General features: G+C 43.1%; 2 protein-coding genes across 4 annotated transcripts; one reads left to right on the forward strand and one right to left on the reverse strand.

Moving 5' to 3' along the window:
* The first annotated feature begins 1,412 nt into the window (after positions 1–1,412).
* si:ch211-212d10.2 (uncharacterized protein LOC557710 homolog) lies at positions 1,413–4,935 on the forward strand. 3 transcript variants are annotated; one of them, XM_035648227.2, is made up of 4 exons: positions 1,413–1,781; positions 2,107–2,222; positions 2,875–3,010; positions 3,096–4,935. In XM_035648227.2, the coding sequence occupies exons 1-3, from the start codon at positions 1,592–1,594 to the stop codon at positions 2,971–2,973; spliced, it is 405 nt and encodes a 134-aa protein (XP_035504120.1). In that variant the 5' UTR covers positions 1,413–1,591; the 3' UTR covers positions 2,974–3,010; positions 3,096–4,935. The 3 variants fall into 3 exon arrangements, with proteins under 3 accessions (XP_035504120.1, XP_035504121.1, XP_035504119.1); XM_035648228.2 differs by having other exon boundaries at positions 3,199–4,935; XM_035648226.2 differs by having other exon boundaries at positions 1,415–1,781; positions 3,128–4,935.
* Positions 4,936–4,973: 38 nt separating this feature from the next.
* On the reverse strand, positions 4,974–24,524 carry cilp2 (cartilage intermediate layer protein 2). The gene is made up of 10 exons (XM_035648225.2): positions 24,271–24,524; positions 17,453–17,530; positions 15,788–16,057; positions 15,364–15,546; positions 14,336–14,491; positions 13,931–14,248; positions 13,450–13,558; positions 12,656–12,813; positions 8,541–10,966; positions 4,974–8,460 (listed from the first exon to the last, which is right to left on the reverse strand). The coding sequence occupies exons 1-9, from the start codon at positions 24,332–24,334 to the stop codon at positions 8,553–8,555; spliced, it is 3,750 nt and encodes a 1,249-aa protein (XP_035504118.2). The 5' UTR covers positions 24,335–24,524; the 3' UTR covers positions 4,974–8,460; positions 8,541–8,552.
* Between the last annotated feature and the right edge of the window lie 530 nt (positions 24,525–25,054).

Here is a 25,054-nt window from a genome sequence, read left to right on the forward strand (position 1 = left end):
GTTGAAGAAATGCAGATCGTCGTGTAAGTCTTTGATTTTTTGCAATTTGCAAAATTTGTAGGTGGCACAAAGCTCACATTTAATGCGACTGGAAAGGTCAGTTTTACGGACTGATGATAATTCTGAGTCATTAATATATATAAATATAAGCTTTAGGTCGTGTCTACAGTCCTATAAGATGCAGATACCCTGAAAACTGCTTTTTTTTCAACTGTGCATTACATCATTTCCTGACTACATTGTGACTTCTTCATGACCTCTTATCATTTATGATGGGGAATCATATTCGGATCAATATGGAAACTTATTGTCTCTCTCTTACCCTATTATTTGCAGATATGTCTTGCAAAATGCATTTTTCGGACCATGACCTTGACCTTTGAATGATCAGCTACAAAAGGTAATCATCTGGAGGTACCAGAGGAGAATCTGTCCATACGGGTTGTGTTATTTTGCACACACACACACACGGACACACGCACACACAGGGGTGAAAACAATACCCTGAATCGTGTGGCTATGCCGGCAGTCAGGCACGCAGGGTAAATATCTTATTCAGGTTAAACTGACAGAAGATGGGGATGCTGATTTATGATGTATCTTTCAGAAGTTAGCTTTTATCCTATCAACCTTGGTATGATAAAGTAGTGCTGACTAAAAGGGAATTTTGGTTTGCAGTGAGAGACAACTTCACACGGTTGACCTGCAGGCTCAACATCTATAAAGCTGGCAGAGACAGAGCGTTCACACACCAAAAAAATTGTAATAATGCTCAGAAACTGCACAGTGGAAAAAAAACTCTGCCTGACAACGTCAGCCAAATACCTGTCTCGAGCACGGAACAGTATGGAGGCTGCCACGAAAAGGACAATAACAGGCTTTATAACTGATAATTGGGAAATAGTTCAGAACTGTTTTCACGGTACATAAAACATAAAAAGTAATCTTCCACATTTACCACATAGCTTGGGAACAAGTCCAACACTTTGTATAGTTGAGTGTTCTCAATAAACCACTAATCCAAAATAGGATCAGACGAGAATGGGTATGTTTACAAGGTAGCATTGTTTGAACATCAAACTGTGAGTTAGTGCCACAGACCGATCCTAATCGAAGAACAGGAAGGGTCTGTCTGGGTCGCTTTCCTAATGAAATATGCATTTATGATGGGCTACAGTCCCCACAGTCAGCCCTTCACTGGTGGTCACTGCTGCTGAGCTTTAATAGAAGCTGCATATTTGCATGTGCCAAAATGATAAAAAAAAACAAAAACCTTCGATTCCACTTCATTCTGTGACTAACATCTGTGCTCCTAATTCATCATACGTGAGAAACTTGCATCGTCGTCCACAGCAGGTGGGGCAGAGCACTCGTGCTCCGGCGTGACGACGCGCCGGCTGCCTGGCACGCGGCAGCGCGCGCTCGCGGCGCTGAGCGTGGCACCAGGCGGCCTGGTGGTCGTCAACGGAACACTTGCGCAGAGCGATCTGCCCAATGCGTTTGCACCGGTGGAAAAAGGAAAAAAAAGAGAGCCATGTAGGAGCGCCAGTTAGAAGGGGGGGAGAAAAAGCAGTTAATTTCGCCGTTCTTTATGGCGTCTGGCTGCGGAGACGAAGAGGGAACCACGGAGGGCGTTTCGTGGAGGCTCATAGGCCCGGCCTCGGAGCTTTCCAAGAAGCGCTGCCGTCTCATGTACTCCTCCCTCGGCCGCGACTCCGACGTCTGCCTCTTCTGCGTGAAGGGGGAGTTTTTCGCCATGGACGCGCGCTGTTCGCACTCCGGTAAAGACACGACGCGCGGATCCACACTCGTCCAGACGAACGCGTGCGGTGAATTACGCGCAGTGTTTTAGATGTGAAAAAATACAGTTGTGTTTGCGAGCAGCGCATTGAGATTAATAGGAAACAGTGCCGGATGTGATCCAGTACCTCCATCAAAGTGCGACGGTCCTTGGTGTTGATGGCCTCGACCAAATAAAGAAAAAAAGGAGCATCTGTTTCACAACATGTTACGCAAGAAACACAATCACATTTTTTTTTTTTCCGGAGGGGAAACAGCAGGAGTCATTTATTTTGAAAATAAACTGTGATTTCCTGTCTCCCCGAGGTGGTCCTCTGTGTGAGGGGGACATCGAGGAGGCGGATGGGGTCCTGCAGGTCTTCTGTCCGTGGCACGATTATGACTTTGACCTCAGGACGGGCAAGTCAGGGACCTCATTACAGGTCAGTGAGGAAATATGTCCTTCTTGTATCATAATATATACTTGTTTCCCCCACCAGAACTCTGTATTAACATATATAAAGGATAAACAACGTGCATTTCTGCTAGTAATTTAAGTAATTAAATATGCATCAAGCCTTCAAATGCATCATATAAAAATCCTAATTGCATACCCAGAAGGCAGGAGGCTTCAATTACTGAGTGCAGCTGCACTTGATGTGAAAAATCTTTCAAATCATCCACTTTTTCTTAGATGCTGGAAGTTCTGCTGATTGAAATCGTTCAGAGTACAGATTATGTTCTCCCCCTTTTATCTGTCAAACATGTTTTCTTCCCCTCCTCTGTTAGGATGAGTGACTCAATGAACAATCCAAACAACAGCTTCTCTTCCCATAAACATCTCCTCCTCTTTTCCATTAATCATTTTTAAATCTGCTGTGTCTTTTGTACATCCCAATCATGAAATACAACAGCACACGTTCAGTTGTCTTAAGACAGAGTTTTCACGGGGGGATTTATTAGCTTTTGACTTCAAACACAGGCTTACGTGTACTTGACACATTAAGGTGCTGTCAGAGTTCTCCCACAGTGGCTCGAGGCGGCGTGTTGCTTTTCCAGCTCTCAGCTCCTCTGTCTTTGCTGTGACCGTTTCAGCAACAAGTGTTTGAGGTCAAACTGGAGGACGGCAACGTGCACGTGAAACACGCCAGTCGTCTCTCCTTGCTGCCTTTCCCTGCAGATCAGAAAAGATAGACAACCTCAGCCCGGCTGCCTCATCCTTCAGCCCTCGGTAAGACCTCGGCTATTTTTAAGACTTGTTCCACAAACCCAAGCCATCTGAAACATTCTGCAGTCTTATCTGTCGTTTTTCTCAGAACTGTTTCTGCTTTGATTGCCATGCACTCAGGACGATATCAAGTCGACTGTCTGAAGAGGACATGACATCATCAAATTGAATTTTTCTCGCTGGATTTCCAGGGAGAGACTCATCACAGACGCTGGGCGTGGAGCTCACTGCTGACCTTGATAACACATTGAACAGTGGTAAAAATGCAACACAAAAACATTTTGTTTTCCCTAGCAGATTTCATTTAACCAACCAGCATATTTGATTATTGGTTTTATAAAATTGTTTGTCTACTGATAATTGTGAAGGATATCAAGGGATTCCTGCAGATGATAATATTATAACATCTTATGGAAATATTACTGTGTGAATATTTTTTCCCCTTAACTACCCAGTCTTTGCAATAATCATAATTCATTGTGGAAGAATTCCCTTGCAGCCAGAAATTAAGTCTTCTTCTGTGTTATTACTGCAGATGCAGTGGGAGTCAGTACAATACACAAAATGCAGTGCTGATGTGTCAATTTGAAAATGCAATTGCAATAGACACTATGAATAAAACATATAGTAGAGATTAATAAAAACTTAAGAATGGTGTCTTGAGGTTAAGACATGATATGCAGTTGCAAATTATCACTTTTTAATCTGTAAAAATTTGGATGGGCAAAAATGAGCACAATGTATATTGGAACAAGCCGTACATGTGTCTCGATTTTTGTCACCAAGAAATGATGACGCATGACAACAGTTCCTTCAACCACTCCCAAATAAACTGCTGCACGTTCATTATTTCCCATGATGCTTTACCTTGTCCTCAACAAGCACTATCTGTAGTCTCCAACTGCTTACCTCACAGACACAGTCCCACTTGCTGTGTTGTGGCCTTTGGATAAATGTGGACACCTATTCCATTGATGTCCTGCAATAGAAACTCTTTCACTTTTCAACCTACATAGAGTTTCGGCAAGAAGAACACACATGAAGGGCAGTGCCATTACGACTGTAGCCGTTCTGGTGTTGAGGTGTCTCCATCAGCATTTCTCTCCATTCCTGGCCTGTTCACAAACAGGTTAGTCCGTTACTGACGCAATGGGATTCAAAAGGAATGGTTAGCAAGGCGCCGGAGGAAGGTTCATGACCTGAAATGCACCGGTGCTTCATGAGAAATGTGTTTTTCTAGCCTTGTGTGTGTGTGTGTGTGTGTGTGTGTGTGTGTGTGTGTGTGTGTGTGTGTGTTTTCTTTATTCCTTCATGGTGAGAACAGTGACCAACTGTTTTCTGTCAGTGACAGTGTGGCTCAACGCTCTTGTTTTCCTCCATGCTGCGTTCCCCGTTGTTCACCTTTTATTACAGTAATAATTCCTCTGCATAAGACTGTCTGTTATGTGCGGCAGAGGTCTCACTGTGTGCATTATAATTCATTACCTGGAGGGTAATGGGAATGCGTTCTGGAGATGCAGCTCTTTTTTATCAGTGGAAAGGTCAAAGTAAACATTGTGCAGGATTCTGGACCACCATTCAAGTCAGACTTTTCCTAAATGTTTCCTAAATTATTGTTCAGCTAAAAAAAAATACTTGTTATTTGTTCCTTTCTTGTTTTTTGTGAACTATGTATCTGCAATGTATGTCAAAAATATCTGCACAGTGCACATTGCATACACTAATTGTCGATTGTAAGTTGTTATATTTGTTGAAGTTATGAAACTTCTTTTCATTTGTATTATTTAATTTACAAATTAAATTATGTTAGCACCATTGTAATGTATTTATAATAAAATGGGCCAACACTTATGTTTCTTATTCAGATAATAATTTCTTGAGAAATGTGAAATTGTTAAACTTTTATTAGTTTTCAGTGTGTCCTGAATATACAATGTACTATTCGGAAAATAATTTGAATCAAATGTTTACACAAAATTGTTTATTTACAGTTTCTTGTTCATACCATTAGAGTAGATTTCATACAATACACAATTTACATATTAAAGCTTGATTCAGAAAAAAAACTAAAGAGATCAGCATCACCATGCAATAGTTAAGTGTTAAGAGAAGTTTATCAATTGTTAATGTTATTATTTTACTGGAGCACAGTGGTAAATATACAACTCTCTTCTTATACTCCAGAAAGTGGTGGAAAAGTTCAAGGATGACCTCCTGAATAAATTATGATCTCCCTGAGACCAGCTGGACTGTACAGAAGAGAAAATGGATTAATCCATTCATGCTTTAGTTACTGTGATGGGTTAAAAGATTTGTGCTTTTCTGCCCATAAGTGACAAAATGCTCATTTGCATGACATGCACTGAAGTTTTGCTACTGATAAGGAAAATCAGAGTACCAGAGAATCAAAGTATTTCTGACACAAAAAAAAATCTATTTCAGATTCCTTTTCCAGTTATCAATCATAAGAATAACGCCATTATCCCTTAAAATAGCAATTGTCAAGATGGTATGGTATTCATTAAAAGAAAAACCTAATTTGCTTTTCTCCCAAAATTAGATTGGAGGATCAATAGTGCTTTCATGTCTGCACAGTAAATGGGTCACCGTTTCCCGATTTTCAGTCATCATGCCAAGCTAAGCCAACTGACTGTTGACACTAGACTCATACTTCCTGTACAAATATGAGATTGGTCAATAATCTAATCTACCTCAACATCTTGTGAAAAATGCAAGAAAGTAAAATGAAATGCAAAATGTTTATGATTAATATTCCCACAGAGGTTTCGATGAGATAAACATTTTCTTTCCATTAAAAATGAATCTTTGCGATTTGTTTTATTCACTGGATTCAAGCTGAAACTTCTTTGACTTTGGAAAAAAAAAATCTTTTATCATTAAAACCAAACATCGGGTTCTTTAATCTCCTTTGAAGTTCTCAAGAAGACAAAGTAATGGTTTGGAGAGCCAAGCTTACTTTCCCATGCAAAGCCTTACATAATGGTTTACACAGCCTATTATTGTTACCTTGTCCTTCAAACTCCCCTGATAACTTCTCATGGATAAGCCAATTCTCCTGTCAAAGCACTCTTCTGTGAAATCCTGCATTCTTCCATGTGCGACCACTTTGGAAGCCTGAGATTCTGTAAGTGATGGACAGCGAGGCCAAAAACGACTAATATTTTCCCTTTCATTTCTGACTTAAACCCGACAGTACCCCGAAAATAATTAAAGATAATCTCACTGCTCTTTCTCTTGATGTCTCTGGTCTAGCATTTCCTCCAGTTGCTCTACAGCTGTTGGGCCTTCTCAGCTGACCTCACACACCATTGCATTTTTATAGGACTTATCTGTTCAAACACCTGGATTCAATCATCGCCTTTATTTTGGGTGATACGAACTGTTCCGCCTGTGGATGGCCCACAGGTCTATGTGAGAGGTCAGCAATAATAGTCGAGGTATCACATGCTGTCATTCTACTAGTCTGCTGCTCATTGTACACAATGGACAGAGAATTTTTTTCTGTCAAGGGTTGGTTTCTTACTTTCAATTTCACATTGACAAATTTTAGCAAATGACTTAAAACTGTGTCACATTAAGAATATGAATGCATTCAAGATAGAAACACCTTAAGAGTGTGGCTGGGCGCCATTTTGATGGTAATTTGTTTGACTATAATCCTATTGGGTCCTCTATATTGTTGATTACTTAACTTCATCCTTTGTTTCATTAAAATGAGCATGTTTGGCTTGTTGTAAAAGTCGGGGGAAACTGTTTAGGAGAGAATATGTCATTTATTTTCTAATTAACAGCAGGCTTATATTTACTTGTCAGCCTCTCCTGGTTTCTCTATGGACCATGGTCCCTCTCATTTGGTTTTGGATTAGTTCAGCTTGAAGGGCTTCTCCCATGAGTCTGCCAGAGCCCATTTTGCAGATAAACAAGTTTTGACTTTTATCACTTAGTGAAGCTTCTTTCCATTACTGACTTTAATTGAGTAGCCTGTTATTCTTATATTCACTAAGTCCAATAAAATTAATTTTCATTATCTTTTAAAAGGTACTATTTAAATTTTCAGATACCGTTGCTTATACTGTCAGTGAGAGATTTATGAGTATCACTCATTTGTAACGATGCAGTGGGTTTTGTTGATGAAGGCTCCAGTGAGAGTTTTGACTCCCACTAACAAGATTGACATCAGAAGTTGCAAAGATTACTGTGGTGTACAATTTGGGGAAAAAAACACTGAGTTACGCTGCAAAGCATGAAAAGGTTAATGGATTCTATGCAGTTCCGAAAGTCGAAGAATGACTAAATAACAGTTAAATTATTAGCTTAAAATCACTCAAAATGAGTCCTGTGCAAGATCTCCTAACCACACTACCTGCTGCATGTAATAAAGGAGTTGTTTAATTCACCGACAGCATTTTCCATGCACTGTAATAGTTTGTTACATGCTGATTGTTTAAACTATACTATATAGTTATTGCACTTCAAAATGCAGGTCAACCACACTTCACCCAACAACAAAAACAAAGTGAATTTAGACCCTAAATGAACCAATGTAATAGTTTCTGAGAAAATTAAATATCAGGGAATATAATGATTTGAGAAACATTTTGTTTGGTGATGTGCTTATCTGGAATCAGCAGAGGACAAAAAATGATGTCATACCTTGCAATTAATTATCCTGATTCCAAACCACTACCTTTGAGATCCATGCTTGTCTTGGCAAAGGTCTTGGTCTAAGTAGGTGTGGAAGGACAGTTGGCTGAATAACAGTTAGCAATGTAGCATGCTAATGAAAAACAACTACAAAAGAGGCATGTCTACATACATCCTCTGTTCCCAGGGGTGTCATGCCTTGCCCCATTATCTCTTTCGAGTGCGTTTTCCCATTTGGAGGAGAGTGTCCCATGACCCAGTTTGTAGAGAAAGTGTTCGTTGCAAACAAACCAGACCTGATGTTTTTTTCATTTTCATCTCAAAGAAAAGTATGTGCTCAATGGAAAGCAAGGCCAATTATGAAGTGTTTGGGGCCTGGCATAGCACTTATAGTTTTTGAAGGTTTTGTTAAAAAGTATTGAGAGACATCAGCAAAAACACCCACCATGGGGTAAGTGGAATACCACAAATTAGAGCTATAAAAGTTACATTCTTGACCGCCAGTTTGGTCTATTCATTCGTAAAAGTACACCAAAGCCAATTAAATAAAAGTCAGTCACCGTGTTACATATACACAAATGTGTCTTTTAGGAAAGAAATAAGAAAAGAAATGATCAATCCCTTCAAGTATAAGACTAATGAATATCTTCAATCATGTTTGATGATTTTGCTGAATTGCTGTCTGCCCTGGCTTCGTGATTTTCATAGTCAAGAAGGAGTTTATACTCAAAAACGGGCAACTTTTACTTCCTTGACTTGAGGCCATCATATCAATCCCAACTGAATACCTAGAAATGAAAAAGAAAGAACATGTGAATCATTCTGATATTGCTGTAGACATCCATCAAATGAACATATATAAGCCTACCTCTTGGCACCTCTATTGGCGCTGCTGTGTGCGCGTGGACATTCTCCTCCTGGTTGTAGTGCTGAACCTGCGTGTCTGGGTTCCGCCCTGCTGTTGTGAAGGATAGGCCACCACCTGGGTCGATGATCTTTGCACCTGTACACCCTCCAACTCCCTCATGTCCCTTGCCATCTGAGACAGTGTCTGACCTGGATTGGTCTGCAGGCGCTGAAAGAGGCTTTCCCTGTTAATTTTTCGCTCAGGACAGCTGAAGGTCATTGCCACTCCAGAGTCTGACTTCATCTCCCTTGAGAAACCATCTGAGGTGCCATCAAAGCACCGCCCAATGGCGATCTCCTTGGCGACCCTGGGATTCTGGTCTGTGACTGTGTAGATGCCATAGTTGTGTCCCAGAGGATCAACAGGAGCTAGCATGGTTAATGCATGGGACTCGTTGTTCAGGGCGACTGGTGGATGTTTGATGAGATACTCTTGTAGGAGGCTGTTGGTGCCGATCCTGCGACAGTTACCCTGTGGAAGGACTGATATGAGGGATCTGTCCACATCAGCTTGATCAAACAACATGCCGCTACACTTAAACTCCACACAGGCTGCTGAAGTGTTGGCCTCTCGCATGTCCCGGGTGCTGCGAATGTCTCTGATGCCGTAAAGTTTGCCTTTTGTTTCTCTGTGTGACCCTCCCAGATTTCTTGACCGGACCATCACTTCTTTCTGTCCATGTATCTTAACTTTAATGAAGCACGCTCTGAACTCCTGTGGATTTGGCCACCAGGAGAGGTAGTCTCCCGTCCAGGTTGTCAAATCATTCTCTTCAAAAGGAACGACATTGTATTCATACTTGTCCTTTTCCACTCTAAAGAATCTGAAATGATTTGCATCAACAGGGGCATTTTCACAACCAATTAAATTCTGATATGGATATATTGGCCCATTGGTTTCATCAAGATTGTTTTGGTTAGGCTTTGCCAAGTTGATTTTGAAAGCTGTTTTCTTCAGAGCTGGATCCTCATGGTCTGAACGCTGGTAGTCTATTTTATCCAGATATGGCTGAGAAACTCCAATGATGTTTGGATTCATCTTAGGGGAGGAGGGCGCTGCCTCAAGTTCTTCCCCTCCCATCATTGCAGTCACATAAGCTGTGTAAGCATCATGCCTCTGGGCATCACAGAATGCTGGTAAACAGGCCCCGTTGGATCCAGTTATGACACTGTCGAAGCGGCCCCATGCCCTAGGATTTGATGAATATCCAGGCTTGGGCTCCAAGTTTATCAGAGTGATCACAACACCTTCTAGCTGTTCGCTTGGAAGGAACTTGTCACTCATGTAGGCCCGGACCTTGACATAGCAGCGTCTGTTTTCAGGCACATCTAAGTTAAAGAGTCTACGTTCTCGGATCTCCATGTTGCCTATAAGGAATGTGCGCTCCTCTCGTTTGCTTCGACCATGACCACCGGTAGTTGTGGTGTACGAAAAGTCACTCTCCTCCTCCCAGACTCCCGTGTCTGGGTTTAAAGACCACAGTTTCATTTTGGGAATATGCTCTTGCATCTTGACATGCTGCGTGTCAAGGAGGACTTGAACTGCTCCAGCTCCAAGTACTTCCTTATTGGTCTCATCTCTGAAGTCTACAGAGAACATGCCATAGGTCCTCAAAGGGAGCATGTCACCCTCATCGTCCACAAAGTTGAGATCGCCAGGCGCAGCAGCAGCTGTGGTGATGTTTCTTGGGTCAATGAATGTCACACTGGCTTTTACAGTCCCCTCATAGATTTCTCCATTGTCCTTATGAAATGAATTTGGAGGAATTACCAGCTGCCCAATGGGGTCTTCCCCTTTAATTTCTCCTAGGTCAATAGAGTTTGTCTCTGCTGCATTGATATCAATCGGTGTCTGCTTTCTCATTACCTTTACATTATGGTAAATGGATCCACCTTTCTTGTCCAAGATGAACACCTTAGGTGTGTCAAGAAACTTCTCACTGGGGTCAACGAAATTTACCACCAATCTCTGTGTATCAGGATTAATTTGTAACGTGAACCCTCCTTGGTATCCTGTGGTGCCCACTCTCTCTTTACCAATGTAGATGTGCCCAAAACGCAGAGGCTCATCATTGTCAGCCGTGACCACTCTGCCACGAACTAGCACAGTAGGCTGCATGCACTTCTGACAGCTGCACTGTGCCACAGCCCGGATAGGGAGGCTGTAACTCCCGCAGTCAATGATTCGACTTTCCAATTTTTTAACCCCACAGCAGAATCCCGCTCCATCTTTGCAGCGTGTATCAAAGTCTAGAGAGCCAGCACATTTGTTTTGAGGGCAGCGGCCAGCATTGTAGTACTTGGAACCACTCCCGTGTTGAATACAGTCCATCGGCAGTCTAATGAGGTGCGTCTCAGGGGTGGAATTGCATGTTGGTGTTCCCTTTGCTGTAAATTAAATGATAAATTACATTAAGTCAGTGTTGATATGAGATATGAAATACAAAAAAAAAGTCATCTGATATGTATAAAGAATAAAAGGTTAGTCTTTCTCGTCTGTGGAGATTCTTATTCATCCAGGTGATAGTTATCCACGAGGGTGTTGAATCAGGTTTTTTCTTCACCTCTCATCCTGATTCAACACCCTCGTGGGTTACTTCTGTGGAGTGTCATTTTGCCACTACTGTCGTTGTTGAAGACATAATTGTTTAACTTCTACTGTCTTTTATTTAAATAATATATTTACATTCAGACACAATGTCTGCATGGCCTGAAAATACCTGTGGACAAGTTGGACAGTCAAATATGCATGAAAGGGTAATTAGACAAGAGAAAATTTAACAACCAACTATTCAGATGGGAGCAAGATAGAATGGATGATTGTTTACTCAGACATTGGTAGAACTTAATGTGCATGATATCATGGTTGAGCTTATAGTCAAGTATCTTGTAAAGCTTTCCCATCCTCCCCAGTAAATTGATAATGGCAGACACATGGAGCAGTGTGATGCATATATGAAATATTATTACTGTACTGCTGATGGCTTTGTTTCCTTTGATTAATGAATTATGTAATCCACCTGAATGAACTGTGGTTAAAACGTTTAAAGGGAAATCAAATTAAACTTCTGTTTAATGTAAAATGTGAGTGTATTAGGGTGAAGGATTAAAGCATTTATCTAATCCTGCTCTGAGACGCCGGTGTATCCCTGCACACATAGGGTGTCTCCTGCCATAATGTCTTTTTGAGTGCGGGGATTTGTCTGTGGCCTGGGATGAATTGCTTTAGCACTCTTCCACGAAAACAATCTTTATCTGTGTTTTAGCTAACAAGCGGAGGAGGATATAAGCAACGTGCAGCGCTTGTCCAACTGATAGAGAAAAGAAAAGTTTTTCTTTGTTTTTCTAGAGAAATTGGGTGTGAGGTTTTACAGTGTCCAGAGTCATCTCACACAATAAAGAATCCCTGTTTAGACAGCCGCAGCTTTGGCCATTGTAAACAGAATAAAAACATTCTTCCCCAAGCCCAGCCAGATTGTGCAAGTCCGGATATTTTTCCAATTTCTTTGCATGTTTTTTTTCCCCCAGTCTGTTAACTGACTTTTCTTCCTCCCTCCAGTGTGGGACACTGTGGTTATATTTGGATCATCTTAATGCATGGACATGGTTCATAGATGACTTAGTTGGAGCTCAGCCCTGACATTTCTCTTAAAGACTGTTTTCAATCTCTGGGGTAGCTGCTGTTTATACAGTAAAATGAAATGCGGTTGCTTGCTTTGTTGTCTGTGGTTTTACTTGAATCTGTGTAGATCTTTGACCAAATACATCATTGTCAAATGCACTGGGATAGCAGCCATCTGAATCTATAATCCCTTTGTGCTGCTTGCCATCATCATACTAAATTATTTTCTCTCATGGCTGATGATGATGAATTACTGGTTACATTTTACTACAAAAGAGCTTTTGTATTTTTTGACCCTGACAAATTTGTTTTTAGCATGAGCATGTCACCACAGCTGCCTCCAAAACAGCAAATTATTGTGGTAAATCCTGTCCTACACATTGCATCTTTATATATTGGCTTCAAAGAGAACTACAGATACTTTCTCAGTAAGAAGTGCCATAGATTACACATACCAATAACAGTGAGCAAGGCTGGAGAGGACTTGATGCTGCCTGCAGGGCTGTTGGCTTTGCAGTAATAATGTCCTGACTGCTCCAGCTTCAGGTCCCGCAGCACAAGGTCCTCTTCGTACTTGTACACTTTCCTGTCCAGCAGTGTCCCGTTGTGATACCTTGAAAAACAGGGCAGAAATGAAAACCCCAAAACCCCCAGAGAATAAGAGAATTTCCAAAAATGTTTTAAAATTGTTCTCAAACTGTTCATTGAGATGTACATCAATATATTGAATGTGTATAAAAATGTATGTATAACATTTTTACAGTAGCCATTTTATTTAGATATATGTGTTTTATTTGAATAGTGTTGATATTGAAGCTTCAGTAATCATTTCTTAGTAGTATATATGGGTCAAACTGCTACTTTTAATGTGAAAGGGTTTGCTTGGAGTAATAAATCCACAGAGACTTATCACCAGCGGTTCCCCTCGTCTTTACCGAGCAACTATAGTAAAAATATAACTTCACTCTCACTGCTCACAATAGGGTCATATCCAGCAGAAAGCTGGTAAACTTAAAATTAATATCTAGCAGCTGATGACCTGCTAGCAGCTGTTTACCTGGAAACCAAAACAGAGGTTCAAGTAACTGCATGATAAAAAAAAAAAGTAAGTGTCTTGATGAGGGAGATTTATATTCATGTTTCTCCACATGTAAATTCCACCATATGGAAAATTAATGTTTCTGATTCTAGCTATTTCTGAGTGTTACACTGTGATTAATAACACGCCAAAAATTGGTAATCATCTCACCAGTAGTATTTGTCAGGTACTGGTGATCCTGTTGCCTTGCAGCAAAGCATCACCCGTCCTCCCTCATAACGCACTTTGTCCTCTGGATGCTTCACAATATATGGCTTTTCTGTGGAATGCAGAAAGGAGCAAATCCTCAAGAGCGCATTCTGTCTGTTGTGCATGGTGCTCCAGAGTATTGGGAGCTCATAAAACTCAGTCAAACATTACACTTTAGTCACACATAAGATAAAAAATGATTTCAAAGCAGCAGTGGTCTTATTTTATTTCTAGTTTCCATGCAACTAAATGTGTAAGTGCTCCAGACTATGTGAAGTTTTACCATAGGCCAGACTGTTTCTGAATTATTTTTGTGCCATTTCCTGTTTTCTGCAGTCTGAGAATATTATTCACTGGCCGTGTGGAAGAATCAAGATAACATTTCTCATAATAATAGCCCCGATAATAAATCCACCATATTTAATAACTGTCCTGCACTCACCGGCTGATTTGAGGACAGCTCGTACCCAGGACAACCCCGTGGTGTTACTGAAGGTGGAGACAGTGATCGGGACAAACTTCTCCTTCCGGATGGTGATCAAGGTTGAGCTGGAGGAGCAGACTCCTGTGACCTTGAACTGACCTTTGGCATCCGTTCGAGCACGGACAACCTTGGGCTGGCTTGCAAGAGCCACCCACACTCCTGCCACGGGGGCACCTGTCACACTGTGGACCCCTCCATGCAGCACATGGCCGTCACACACACAGCGGCTGCAGTCGTCACTGGGACGACCCTCTGTGCACACGGTCTGACATTTGGCTGTTGGAAGAAAGACAGAGATGTAAGTGTTAGGTGATTAAGGCGCCGGTAAAAAGAAATACGTTTGTATATTACACTATACCATACCTGGGCATGGACTCTTCCCACATTTCTGTGATTCTACAGAGCGTCCAGTACACTGCACTGTCACCGAGCTCCTCGCACACGTCCTCCTCCTAACCCTGCGACCTCCACCACAGGTGACTGAACAGGTCCCCCACCGTCCCCAGGGACTCCACTTGGCTGATCCCACAGAGAAATGGTTCGATTTAAGAAATTAAACACGTGTTTCATTAGCATTGTAAGGTAGCAAGTGTTGTAAAGTCTCTTGTGCATGGGCGCCCCATTTAGACAAGACAATAAACAAGTTATTAAATTATGCAATTATACATGATTTTGGGCATAGAAATGATTTTGAAGGCTGATTAAATTGATGCAACTGAAAGACTGTTAATTAAAATTGCCCAATCAAGAACACTTGAACTAATGGTTACAAAGTCCTTTTGGTGGGAGAAGTTTTGCTCTGGAGCTGGAAACCCAGTGTGAAACGGAACATGTGCATTTTGTCAGAATCAAGTGCCGATTCTCAGGGAACAGTCTCAGCTGTAATGATGACATCCAAGAAAAAAAATGTTCCGAGTTTAAATCTGATCGTTCAGTTGTTTCTTTAGTCTTGTGCGAGCTCAAGCTGTGTTATTCAGTTTAGTGTAAATCTCAGTCTTGACAAGCTCTCTTCCTCTCTGAGGATAATGGCTAAGAAGCGATGTGTCTATATCATTTCTTTAGCTTGTTTTTGACATGTTGGCAGTCTTTCAGTGAAGTGAGTTTACAATGGGTGCTCTCATTACTCAGTCATTACTGGAGGGAGCTCCACAGCTAAAAGTATCAGGTTTGGTCAGTAACTATGGTGATTCAGTGTTACCAGTTCAGTTTGAAGATTTAAGTGATTTAACTTAAGTAAACTGCAAAGAGGCTTTCTGATATATGGGGGCTTGAACTTTCAGCCCACTTACTATGGCATTCAACTCCTTGTTATTTCAGATGTGATCCCACTGCATCGTATAACTTGCAAAACTGTCATTCGTTAGCTGCTGGTAAATGTCTATGATTCCTACCTGTACATGGGGGGGTGGAGCACTCCCTCCTCTCTGACTGCCGCCCCTGGCACGCTGGCACCAACAGGAGGGGCATGGGCTGGGCACTGACACATTTCCTCTGGCGGACCTCGATGCCTACGTCATCACAAGCCGTGGTTGAACAGGGACCCCACTCACTCCAGTCAGTCCAATAGCTCTGCACTGAACATAAAATGGAAAGAGCACAGTGTGACATCCTGAGCAAAGCTGGCATCTTGTGCGGATGTTGGCAAGCAGAACCAGGAACAGGACATTTAAAAAAGCAAGTTGTATAACATGGCAGAGATTAAAACAGCTAAGAGAGTACAGTATATCACTGTTTCTTCCTTTAGCCAGTGCGCTCATATTTGTAACGTGACGGCTTGACTACAGCCCTGAGCTGCTGTCATCAGAGCTACAGTACCTGGGGGGCACTGAAAGCGGACATGATAGTTGGAGCAGACACGGCCGCGTGGCTGTTCTTTGTTGATGCACCAGAAGCCCTTCTCCAGATTGGAGTGCACCACTTCCCCAGTGTCTGCCGCTGCCACCCAGTCTGTAGTGCGAGCCTCCATGGCCATGGGCCGTGCACAGACTCTCTCTCTGTAATAGAAGCGGATCGCCTCCAGGCGCTCGTAGTCTCCATTCCCCCCAGGGTGGTCGATGTTGAACCAAGAAGTCCACTCTGTCACGCCTGGAGGCACATGGAAGACAGACATGGATTGAAACCAAAATAATATCACGCAATAAAAAAAAAGAAAGAGTCTTTAGACGGACAACAATTCGGCACAGGATCCAGACATAATGAAGCAGGGCTTTGGAGCTGTCTTAACATGGAGGGGAGACATGGGTCAGAACCAAGAAAAAGGGAGCAGAAAGAAAACAGCGGGGATGGGTTACAAACTTTGAAAGAAGGTCTGCTACTGCCATTTGAATCTGACTTTCTATTCCCCAGGGAGCTTTGCATTGTCCAGGTTCTTTCCGAACCTCCTGGCTTGACTGATGAGGCATTCTGTCTGCTGCATGTTCTGAAACCTGAGTATTTCCTTGGGAGAAATATGAGTAATTAAAAATAAAAAGGAAGGCTTTTGCAACAAAGCGGGCGCATTTTTCATTCTCGGGGTAATGCATTACTTCACTCTAATTAAAGAAGTCCCCTGGGGAGCCGCAGGAGGTGATGGAAGGGATATGTGCTGCGGACATTATTCTCTTCACTTAAAAACCGGTCAAGCCATCAAAACCGTATGCTTTTTAATCCCACAATGACAAGACACTTAATTCTAATTTTCTTTTGTCTGTGGCTCGTAATTCACATTGCACATGACGCTCGCACGGACAAGGTCTTTTCTAGCTAAATTAGATGTCTCCCTGTCGGTGCTATGTGGCCTTGTGATACAGTAAAATCTCAGACTTGGTGAAAAAAAATCAATCTTTGTCTTTGGTGTACGAGTACCAAAAAGTGATAATAAAATGAACATTGTAATTAATGGGTCAGAGGATTTCAGAGTCTGACACACACACACACACACACACTCACAAACACACAGCTGTGTTCTACAACTTGATCCTTGATTGTCTTTGGCCGACATATGTTGAAATGTATTTTTGCCGACTTGAATTTGCATTGTCCGCTTTCAGTGCACCGATGTCAGACTACTGTCACACGGTTACTGTGACATCGAGGAAAAGTTGAAAACTCGATGATTCTCAGGCAGGTTCTGGAGTTATATGAGACAATTCTTTTTTTTCTATGATCTTTGGAGGGATGGGAAGGAATAAGAAGTGCCAATTGAACTGAATCTTTCTATGTTGTATTTTGCCAAGTGGCTGCTGTTTTGTAGCAACTAGAAACCATAACTGGCTCCATGATCTGTGTGTCACAGCTGACTGTGTTGATAAGCAGGCCAGCCCAGCAGGTCAAACTGTAGGTGTTGACTCCATGTCGCTTTTTGGAACTTTGGCATCGACCCGTCTCTTTCGCCTCATGCAGAATCTTTGCCTCACGTCTCCCCCACTGTCCTTCCTTGAGGACAGAGCTGAAAACCTCTGCCGTTCAATAAGCTGTAAATATCCCTGTCGGATGCGGTACCTGTTGTCTGGGGGTCCGTGAATGGGTTGAGGGCCACTCTCCTGCTCCTGTCCGACTGGCTCCTGGTCCTCACAGATCCTACGAACAGGGAGAGGTCGTTATGTTTACATCCTCGAATGAATGGATTTCTCCCCTTGTGCTCGCAGAGGCAGGACTACAGAGTTCCCATTCAAATGATGTAGCTAAATACGCTGTTTGACACTTTATTGAATATATCTACTGCTGTCTAACAACAGTTCTGCAATAAATCTTTGTCCGACACTTGAATTTACTGAAATAAATGTTATGGTTTAAACTCTGTGTGTGTGTGTGTGTGTGTGTGTGTGTGTGTGTGTGTGTTTGTGTGTGTGTGTGTGTGTGTGATTGAGAGAGAGAGAGAATTCTGATAATGTACACTTGATGAACCCGAACGCACGCACACACATACACACAGAGTGATGCCGTCTGATCACATTTTCCTCTTTCTTCATGTCTATACTTCTCTACAGGCTTTTTCTCGGTCTTTCAGTTTTAATTCTGTCCATTTTTCTGTCCCTTCTTCCCCGCTCGCTCATCCTCCCCTGTCTGCTCCTCATCCGTCTCCAGACGTACACTGTTCTCGCTGTCGCCCATCCTGCTTCAGCAACACCCCCCCCCACCCCACCCCCTTCATTAAATCTTCAGAACATCTTCACCATCCATTAACTCCGCCATGCTGTTTGTTATATGTCTTCCCATCCTTCAGCCGGTTGTCCCCCCCTCCCCCCTGCTTGTCCTCCTCTCCACCTCCTCCACCTCGTCCTCCCTTCTCCGCTTGATCCATCAACAAGCAGCTGCTGCTGAGGATGCTCATCAAGCGCCAGATGAGACAAATCAGTGCATGCAGAGTCATCTGTTAAACGGCGGCCAAGCCAGAAACACACACACACACACACACACACACACACACACACTCACACGTGCATGAGTCATTCTCACATCCTCACATACGTGTGCTGCACACACACACACAACAGCACAACAGCGAGTGTGAGACGAAAGCAAATGATGCCTTATTGGAAGGAGAAAGGTATCCACCCTGGCACTATTTTGATTTATTAAACATGCACCATGACACGTTTATCCCCTTGCGCGTCGAACAGCAGTGATTCATTTTTCCCACAGTGCAAATTTTTTTTTTTTTTTTTCAAAAACGTCAGTTGGTTGCTTGACATTTCATCTCTGAGTTTTCACATGGGCTGTGGGCGGGGGGGGGGGGGGGGGGGGGGGGGGGGGGAGGGGTTAAAAGCCATGGTCCGTGACAGAAACAAAATGTTGGTTTTGTAGCTTCGGTGTGCTTGTCTGTGTCGGGCATGTGCCGGCGTAATACGTGGAAGCCCTGAGCACCTTCGAGGAGACACGGGTGAGTTTATGAGCAGAGAGTCCCAGCGCAGTATCAAGCCCAGTCCCTGGTGGTTTTATGGCTCTCTTTAAGGCTTTATTGTCCTGCCAGCACATTTCTTTCCAACCCCTAGCGTTTAGCTCAATGGAACAAAAGATCTACTGTCCAAAAATGTATTACATGATGCAGATAGTCCGCTCACCTTCGTGGTTGTTGTGGTTTTTCATGCATCTGGCTTTAAGAACCGTTGGTCGGTTTCCATATTGACAAGGTCCTGCTGATACAACAGAATGGCTGGATAAACAGGAGCAAACGCTTTCATACTGATCTGCTGGGCAGATGTGGTTCCGTTTGCAGGTTTTGTTCTGCAAATCAATCAGCCGGTTTTTCCACTTCTCTTCTTTTGTCTCCTGAATTCTGTCCATGCTGATTAGAGTGCTTTTTTCTACAACTGGAAAAGATATTTCTGTTAATATGACACTAATTCAGTGATTTCACCCCAACAGTCTAGATATTGTCGGTGCGCTCCCAGATGACTGTAAAGGAACTTTTCTTGGAGGAAGCACCAGGCAAAGGGCGAAACAAACAATCTTTTTTCCTTGCAGTTAATTAACATTGAGTTCCAAGATTGCATGTGTTTTCTGAGAAATGCACGTGTTACCTAATGTTTCCTCCTCACTCACACCAACACAAGGGGGATTCGCAGCAGAGCGATTTGGCTCCTGGTGATCGTTTCAGGATGTTCGATAATGAGACCGAAATAACTCCTTAAGAGTTTTATGGGGTGACTAATGGTTTCAGAAAGTTAAAGGAGGAATCCCAGACTTGGCAAATGCCGGGGTTCTGACATTGTTTGTGAACTGGACCACCACACCGAGCTTTTGTATGAGAGGCATGTTGATGCTTTATGATTTTGTTGGAGCACTGCTTCATGTGACTGGTGTGTGAGTTAATTTAACCTCGTCAAGAGAGCAATAGCACACACGCTTTTCAAGCCAGAGAGAGGAAGGTTAGAGCTTATGATTTCCTTTTCCACCCTAAAGTGTCCCTCTGGTACAGTATATCTCGCTTGTCCTTGTTCATTGGCTCTTTGTGGGTTTGGTTTTTTTTATAACAACTTTTTGCTAATGAAATAGAAGCCAGAAGCCTTTCACAAAAAACAAAGCGGCAAAACAATGAATGACTTGTCCTTGGCCTGTAGAGCAACAACCCTGGAAGCGCTTCCTGATCTGACAGGTCTGTTGACAGCATGACATTGTTTGTGCCTTCACACATCAACTCAAATGGAATCAAATCAGATGCTAGAAAGCTGCAGTTAGTTCAAGGTTTGTTGAGGTGTAGGCACCAAAACAACTTGGTTGTGCTTGAGAAAGGTTCCTGGTTTGGGTTCAAATAAGAGACTGTCCAATAAGTTTCCTTGAACGTCCCTGATGTGTTCACGTCCAAGTGATCGATCCCTGTATAGGCTGTGGAAATTATGACAAGAGCAAAAGAGGATGTCAGCTGATATATAAAGTGACAATTGGACTCAAACATAGTAGTCAATGTTGTTGTTTTGTTTTTTTAAATGACCCCTATCGACCCCTAACCTTATGACAAAACCTATTGAAACCTAATCTTTACAAAGTGCTTATTTTAAACCAAACACGTGATTTTCTGTAGAACATAACTCAGTTGTTTTTTTCTATAGTGACTGGAAAATATTCTGGTAAGAAAAGGCAAATTTGTGATCCTTTCGAAAATGGGCGTCAGGTGTGTTATCTGTCCTTGAGGGCGTGGACAAGTTCTGGAGGATTTGTTGGAGCAAAGTTCCTACTTTGTGAACTCAATGACAATCATCATGGTCAAGCTTTGACAAACCAACTGTTTGCTTTGAAATGGGAAACAAACGACTGTCCCAGCTGACCCAACCATCCACTCCGACCTCCTCACCATGTGGACTTTTCGTTCTTCTTCGCTGCCACAATAATCACTACTCCGTTAGAGGGCTTTGTCACTTTGACACAAACATATGTTGTTTCGGTTCTCCTTCAGTTTAACCTTTGACATGAACTCTGCCAAGTGACTGTTGCTATAAATCCCAGCCAGCGTCATCGTGACCCTCATAAGCCACGGACAACAAGGGAACAAGATACGTTTTAGTGGCACGGGGATATTAGGGAGGTCGTGCACCTGCCAGCTGCTTAGCATCCACTTCCACATATAGACAAACTTAAAGCACCTGAATTCCAGAGCATGTAAATGACATGCCGGAAAAATAGCTACTGGAATGCTATTCACCCCACATTGTCATATCTACCAACCGCGAGCTTGTTGTGACAACTGCACGTCTTATTTTAGACGACTTGCTCTGAATTTTAACGATTTGCGTCACGGCGGTTCTTTGTGAAATACGGCCAATGTACTTATAGCCAGGATACCCGAAAGCAAAACCTTCTATTAATACACAACCGTGTCTTTGCAAAGTACAGCCTCCCACTTGTCTTTAAGAGTGGGAGATTTCTGTCCTCGCCACAATGTAATAAAGAAAGCTGCCAAAGAGAGGAAGAGGGAGGAAAACGCAGAACTTTATGAAGTTGCACCCAGAAAGGCTTCAGTGGGCTTGGAGAGGTATGGTTGAGCCAGATGTATGTTGGCCGAGAGACAAGGCTTTAAAAATTACAAAGAAATTAAAAACTCCGGATCCCGTTTGGAATATTGCGGATCCTTACAAGAAGGAGAAGACGTGAAAACACCAACCCCCTCCCTGTGTACCTATTGGACAAAGGAGAGCTCTGACTAACTAAAGGAGAGCTTCACTATCTATTCAGAAGTGTGTGCTGCTGCATCTGTCACAGGAGTCTAGACCTGTTTAAATTTAGCTCAACCAGAGGATTCATGGACGTGAGTGTAAGTATTTGTCTGTGCGGGCCTGGGTATGTGATGATCTGTTTGCCATGTCATATGGAAGCTGTTGGTGTGTTTGGCTGGCGTCTTAGCTGAGGTGTTTGTGGTTGCAGAGGAGTCTGCTCTTTCTCTCTGAATCCATCTCTGTCTTAACACGGTATACGCTCCGTACTGTCAAAAATCCAAGTCTGATTCCTGGAACATCTGCAGCTCATTAAAATCAGCAAATTTGTCCGTGACATTAACCGATGACGCATATTTACCCCATGATTTTGAGATTTACAAAGTCATCACAGAGGTTTTGAGTTCTCAGGTATTTTTCTCTCCTGTGCAGTAAAAAACAAAAAATTGAATTTTCCCATTGAATATATCTGGAAGTCCTCACTTAAACTCTGCACCTGTGCACAGGTACGGAGCCGGGAGCCGGACATCGCTCCTTAGAAATCAGCCGTCTTGTCCGGCAGTGAATAACATCTCAACACATCCACATACGCATGTACAAATGAACACATGGGGAGTAGTACGGGAGGCGTGGAGGATGTCGTTCGTGGGTCATTTACGCCTTTTCCATCGATCCATTGTAATCCCTGTCTCGGCCATTACAGTTAACTGGCCAGACAGCTCTGTGTTTCGTAGCTGGCAGAGGTCAACATCTGGATGAGTCTCACTCACAACAGTCCTGCAGCTGCTCATATACACCACCTAGCTTTCCCCGGAATTTATGCGAGAGCAGAAGACTGTCAATGCCTGATAATGAACCAAACTGTTGGGTTCAACAGGCCTGATCACAGTACCTGAAAAAAGTCATGGAACTACTGTATAGCTGAGAGGTGGTAAAACCAGCAACAGCTGCCGCCTTCAAATAGCTCATAAATCTGTAGGCTCCGAGGTGTGCGGAGAGAGTGACAGAAAACAAGGCGAGGAGAGAACGTTTGATGGAGTGGGGCAGAGAGAAATAGATGGAGAAATGTGAAGGGCGGGAGTGTGATGGAGTGAGGCAGAGGCACAAGGGAGAAAGGTGGGGAAAGTATTTTGGAGGAATACCACGAGAAAAGATGAGAAACAAAAGGCGAGCAGATGAAGACGAATGAACAGATGGAGACGTACACTCATTACACTAGTGGTGGAGCGAAGAACAGTGAGAAGAGGTGGGGGACCACCAAAGAGGGAAAAACAGGCGAGAGTGACAAGTTGGTCAAGGTGAATCCAAAAATATAATTTCAGCCGTGCTTTTTATCGCTCTATTTGCTCCATTTTCTCATTAATTCGAGCATAAACCCACCAGGTGAGAGAAATGGGTCACTTGTTTTGTGATTGTTGCTTCTTGTTGCCACGGTGACTGGGTTTATAGGTACTGTAGGGACTGCCGGCGCCGCGTTAAAGGGTGAAGTGAGGACAAAAACGCACCACCTTACTGCAAGACGTGAACCCACTGCTGAAAAATATTATTACAATTAATTCCGAGGTTCACTCGTGACTGTGGCACAGTGTTCTCCTCTAGTGAGAGTCCATCTGAATCACCGTTCGCACACTTTACCGTCTCTCCTCACCAAACTGTCGCCTCATCGTATCTAATATAGTGCTCCGCAAATCACACAAAACCTCTGGAAGGACATTTACGACTCTGAGGCCCATCCGAGTCCAACGAGATATGGAGACCATTAAGGTGTATACACCCTCGTTTTCTTTTATGAAGTGCCAGCTCCTTTTCTTTCAGCAACAAAAAAGAAGTTAATGGGAAGCAGCTGTAGGGCGGACAGGCAGAGTGACAGCTTCGGAAAAAGTTGCTGCTGCTGGTGTCATTCAGGAAGAGTGAGGAGGCTTTCCAAGGACGATGAGAGTGAAATTCGGGGGGCGGAAGTTGCAATCTGAAAGAGAGAGGATTTCAGACCTTTGTGTCTATGTAGCTGACATTGGAAATTAAATGGAAAAACTTAAATAAAGACAATATTTGAGGATCTGCTGCTCCGCTGCACTGAGACTGTAAATACAGGCCTTCTGTTGTCTGATAGTGTCAGCCGCCGCACTGCAGCCCGTCGATATGGAAACCTGAACGGAACCCGAACGGGGGTTTTTTATTCCGTCTTTCTGTCGTCAACATAACTTGTTCTTTGATCCAGCTAAACCACACGGTTACAGAAGGCAGAGTTTTCTTTGAGCATGCTCCCGTTCACCTCCTCTTCTATCGCTACGTGCCGCTGATTAGCCCGGCGGTGAAGCGTGCAGGCGACTTGACATCAGCGATTAGGAGCCACTGAGGAGGTCTATAAAATAACACACACACAATCACACAACCTTGACATATGAGCTCACCACCACACATTTCTCTGGAGTCCTCCTCCAGTCCTATAATCCCCCCCCCCCCCCATCAACCCTGCGGTGGTGTCACGTGTGAGTAGCCGTACACTGACCCTCTGTTCTGACAGTATGTGATCACCAAAAGTGACCCGACGAGATGGAAAAAGAACTGTTCAAGTGAATATTTAAAAACGATCTCAAAGCGAATTCTCTTTTAACAGCGTTCCCTGTGATTAGGCTGTTCTTACAATAGAAATGATCAGGCTTCACTTACCTTGGCCCAGAGCCGCTGAAGCCAGGAAAGACAGCAGGAGCGCCACCGTATTCAATTCCAACATGGTGCCACGCTTTCGGTGACAGGTGAGGGGTTTTTTTTTCTTCTTTTCTACAACACTGACATAAACTTGATAAAAGAGAGAAAGAAAAACCGCTGTTGATTCTTCAGCTGTCAGTACACAGAGTGTAACCACCGCAGCCTCACAGGTGTGAGTGATGCTTGCTGGTCGCCACTGCTCTTTCTCATGTGAGTTGAGTTGCTGAGTTGGAGACGGGAGCTCGGGCGTTTTTAAAAGTAGGGGCAATCGGGAGCACACACCAATCCAGCCCCTCTCAGCTCACCATTGGCCAGTGAAATGCAACATCTGGGTCCCCCATATCATCTTCCCAAAAAAGGTGAGGGTATGGTGGGGGCAGAGAGGGAGAGAGACACTCGCACAGAGACGGAGAGAGGGGAGGAGGAGAGCGTGTGTGTGTGTGTGTGTGTGTGTGTGTGTGTGTGAGTGTGTGTGTGAGCGTGTGTGTGTGTGTTGTTACTCATATAAGACGAGACGGTGTTTTCCTCTTTTTCCAGTCAAGGTCTCATAAGTTCAGTCTCTTTTGCAACAATATTTTGACATTTCTTTATGCTGTAGTTATCTTTATCCACAGAGCAGGTGTGTGTGCGTGTGTGTGTGTGCGTGTGTGTGTGTGTGTGTGTGTGTGTGTGCGTGCGTGCATGTGTGTGTGTTATTTAAATCTTTCAATATAAACTTGTTTGACACAAGGTTACCTTGTCCTTC

Source organism: Scophthalmus maximus, chromosome 13 (genome assembly GCF_022379125.1).
Source record: "Scophthalmus maximus strain ysfricsl-2021 chromosome 13, ASM2237912v1, whole genome shotgun sequence".
In the NCBI taxonomy this organism is placed as follows: domain Eukaryota; kingdom Metazoa; phylum Chordata; class Actinopteri; order Pleuronectiformes; family Scophthalmidae; genus Scophthalmus; species Scophthalmus maximus.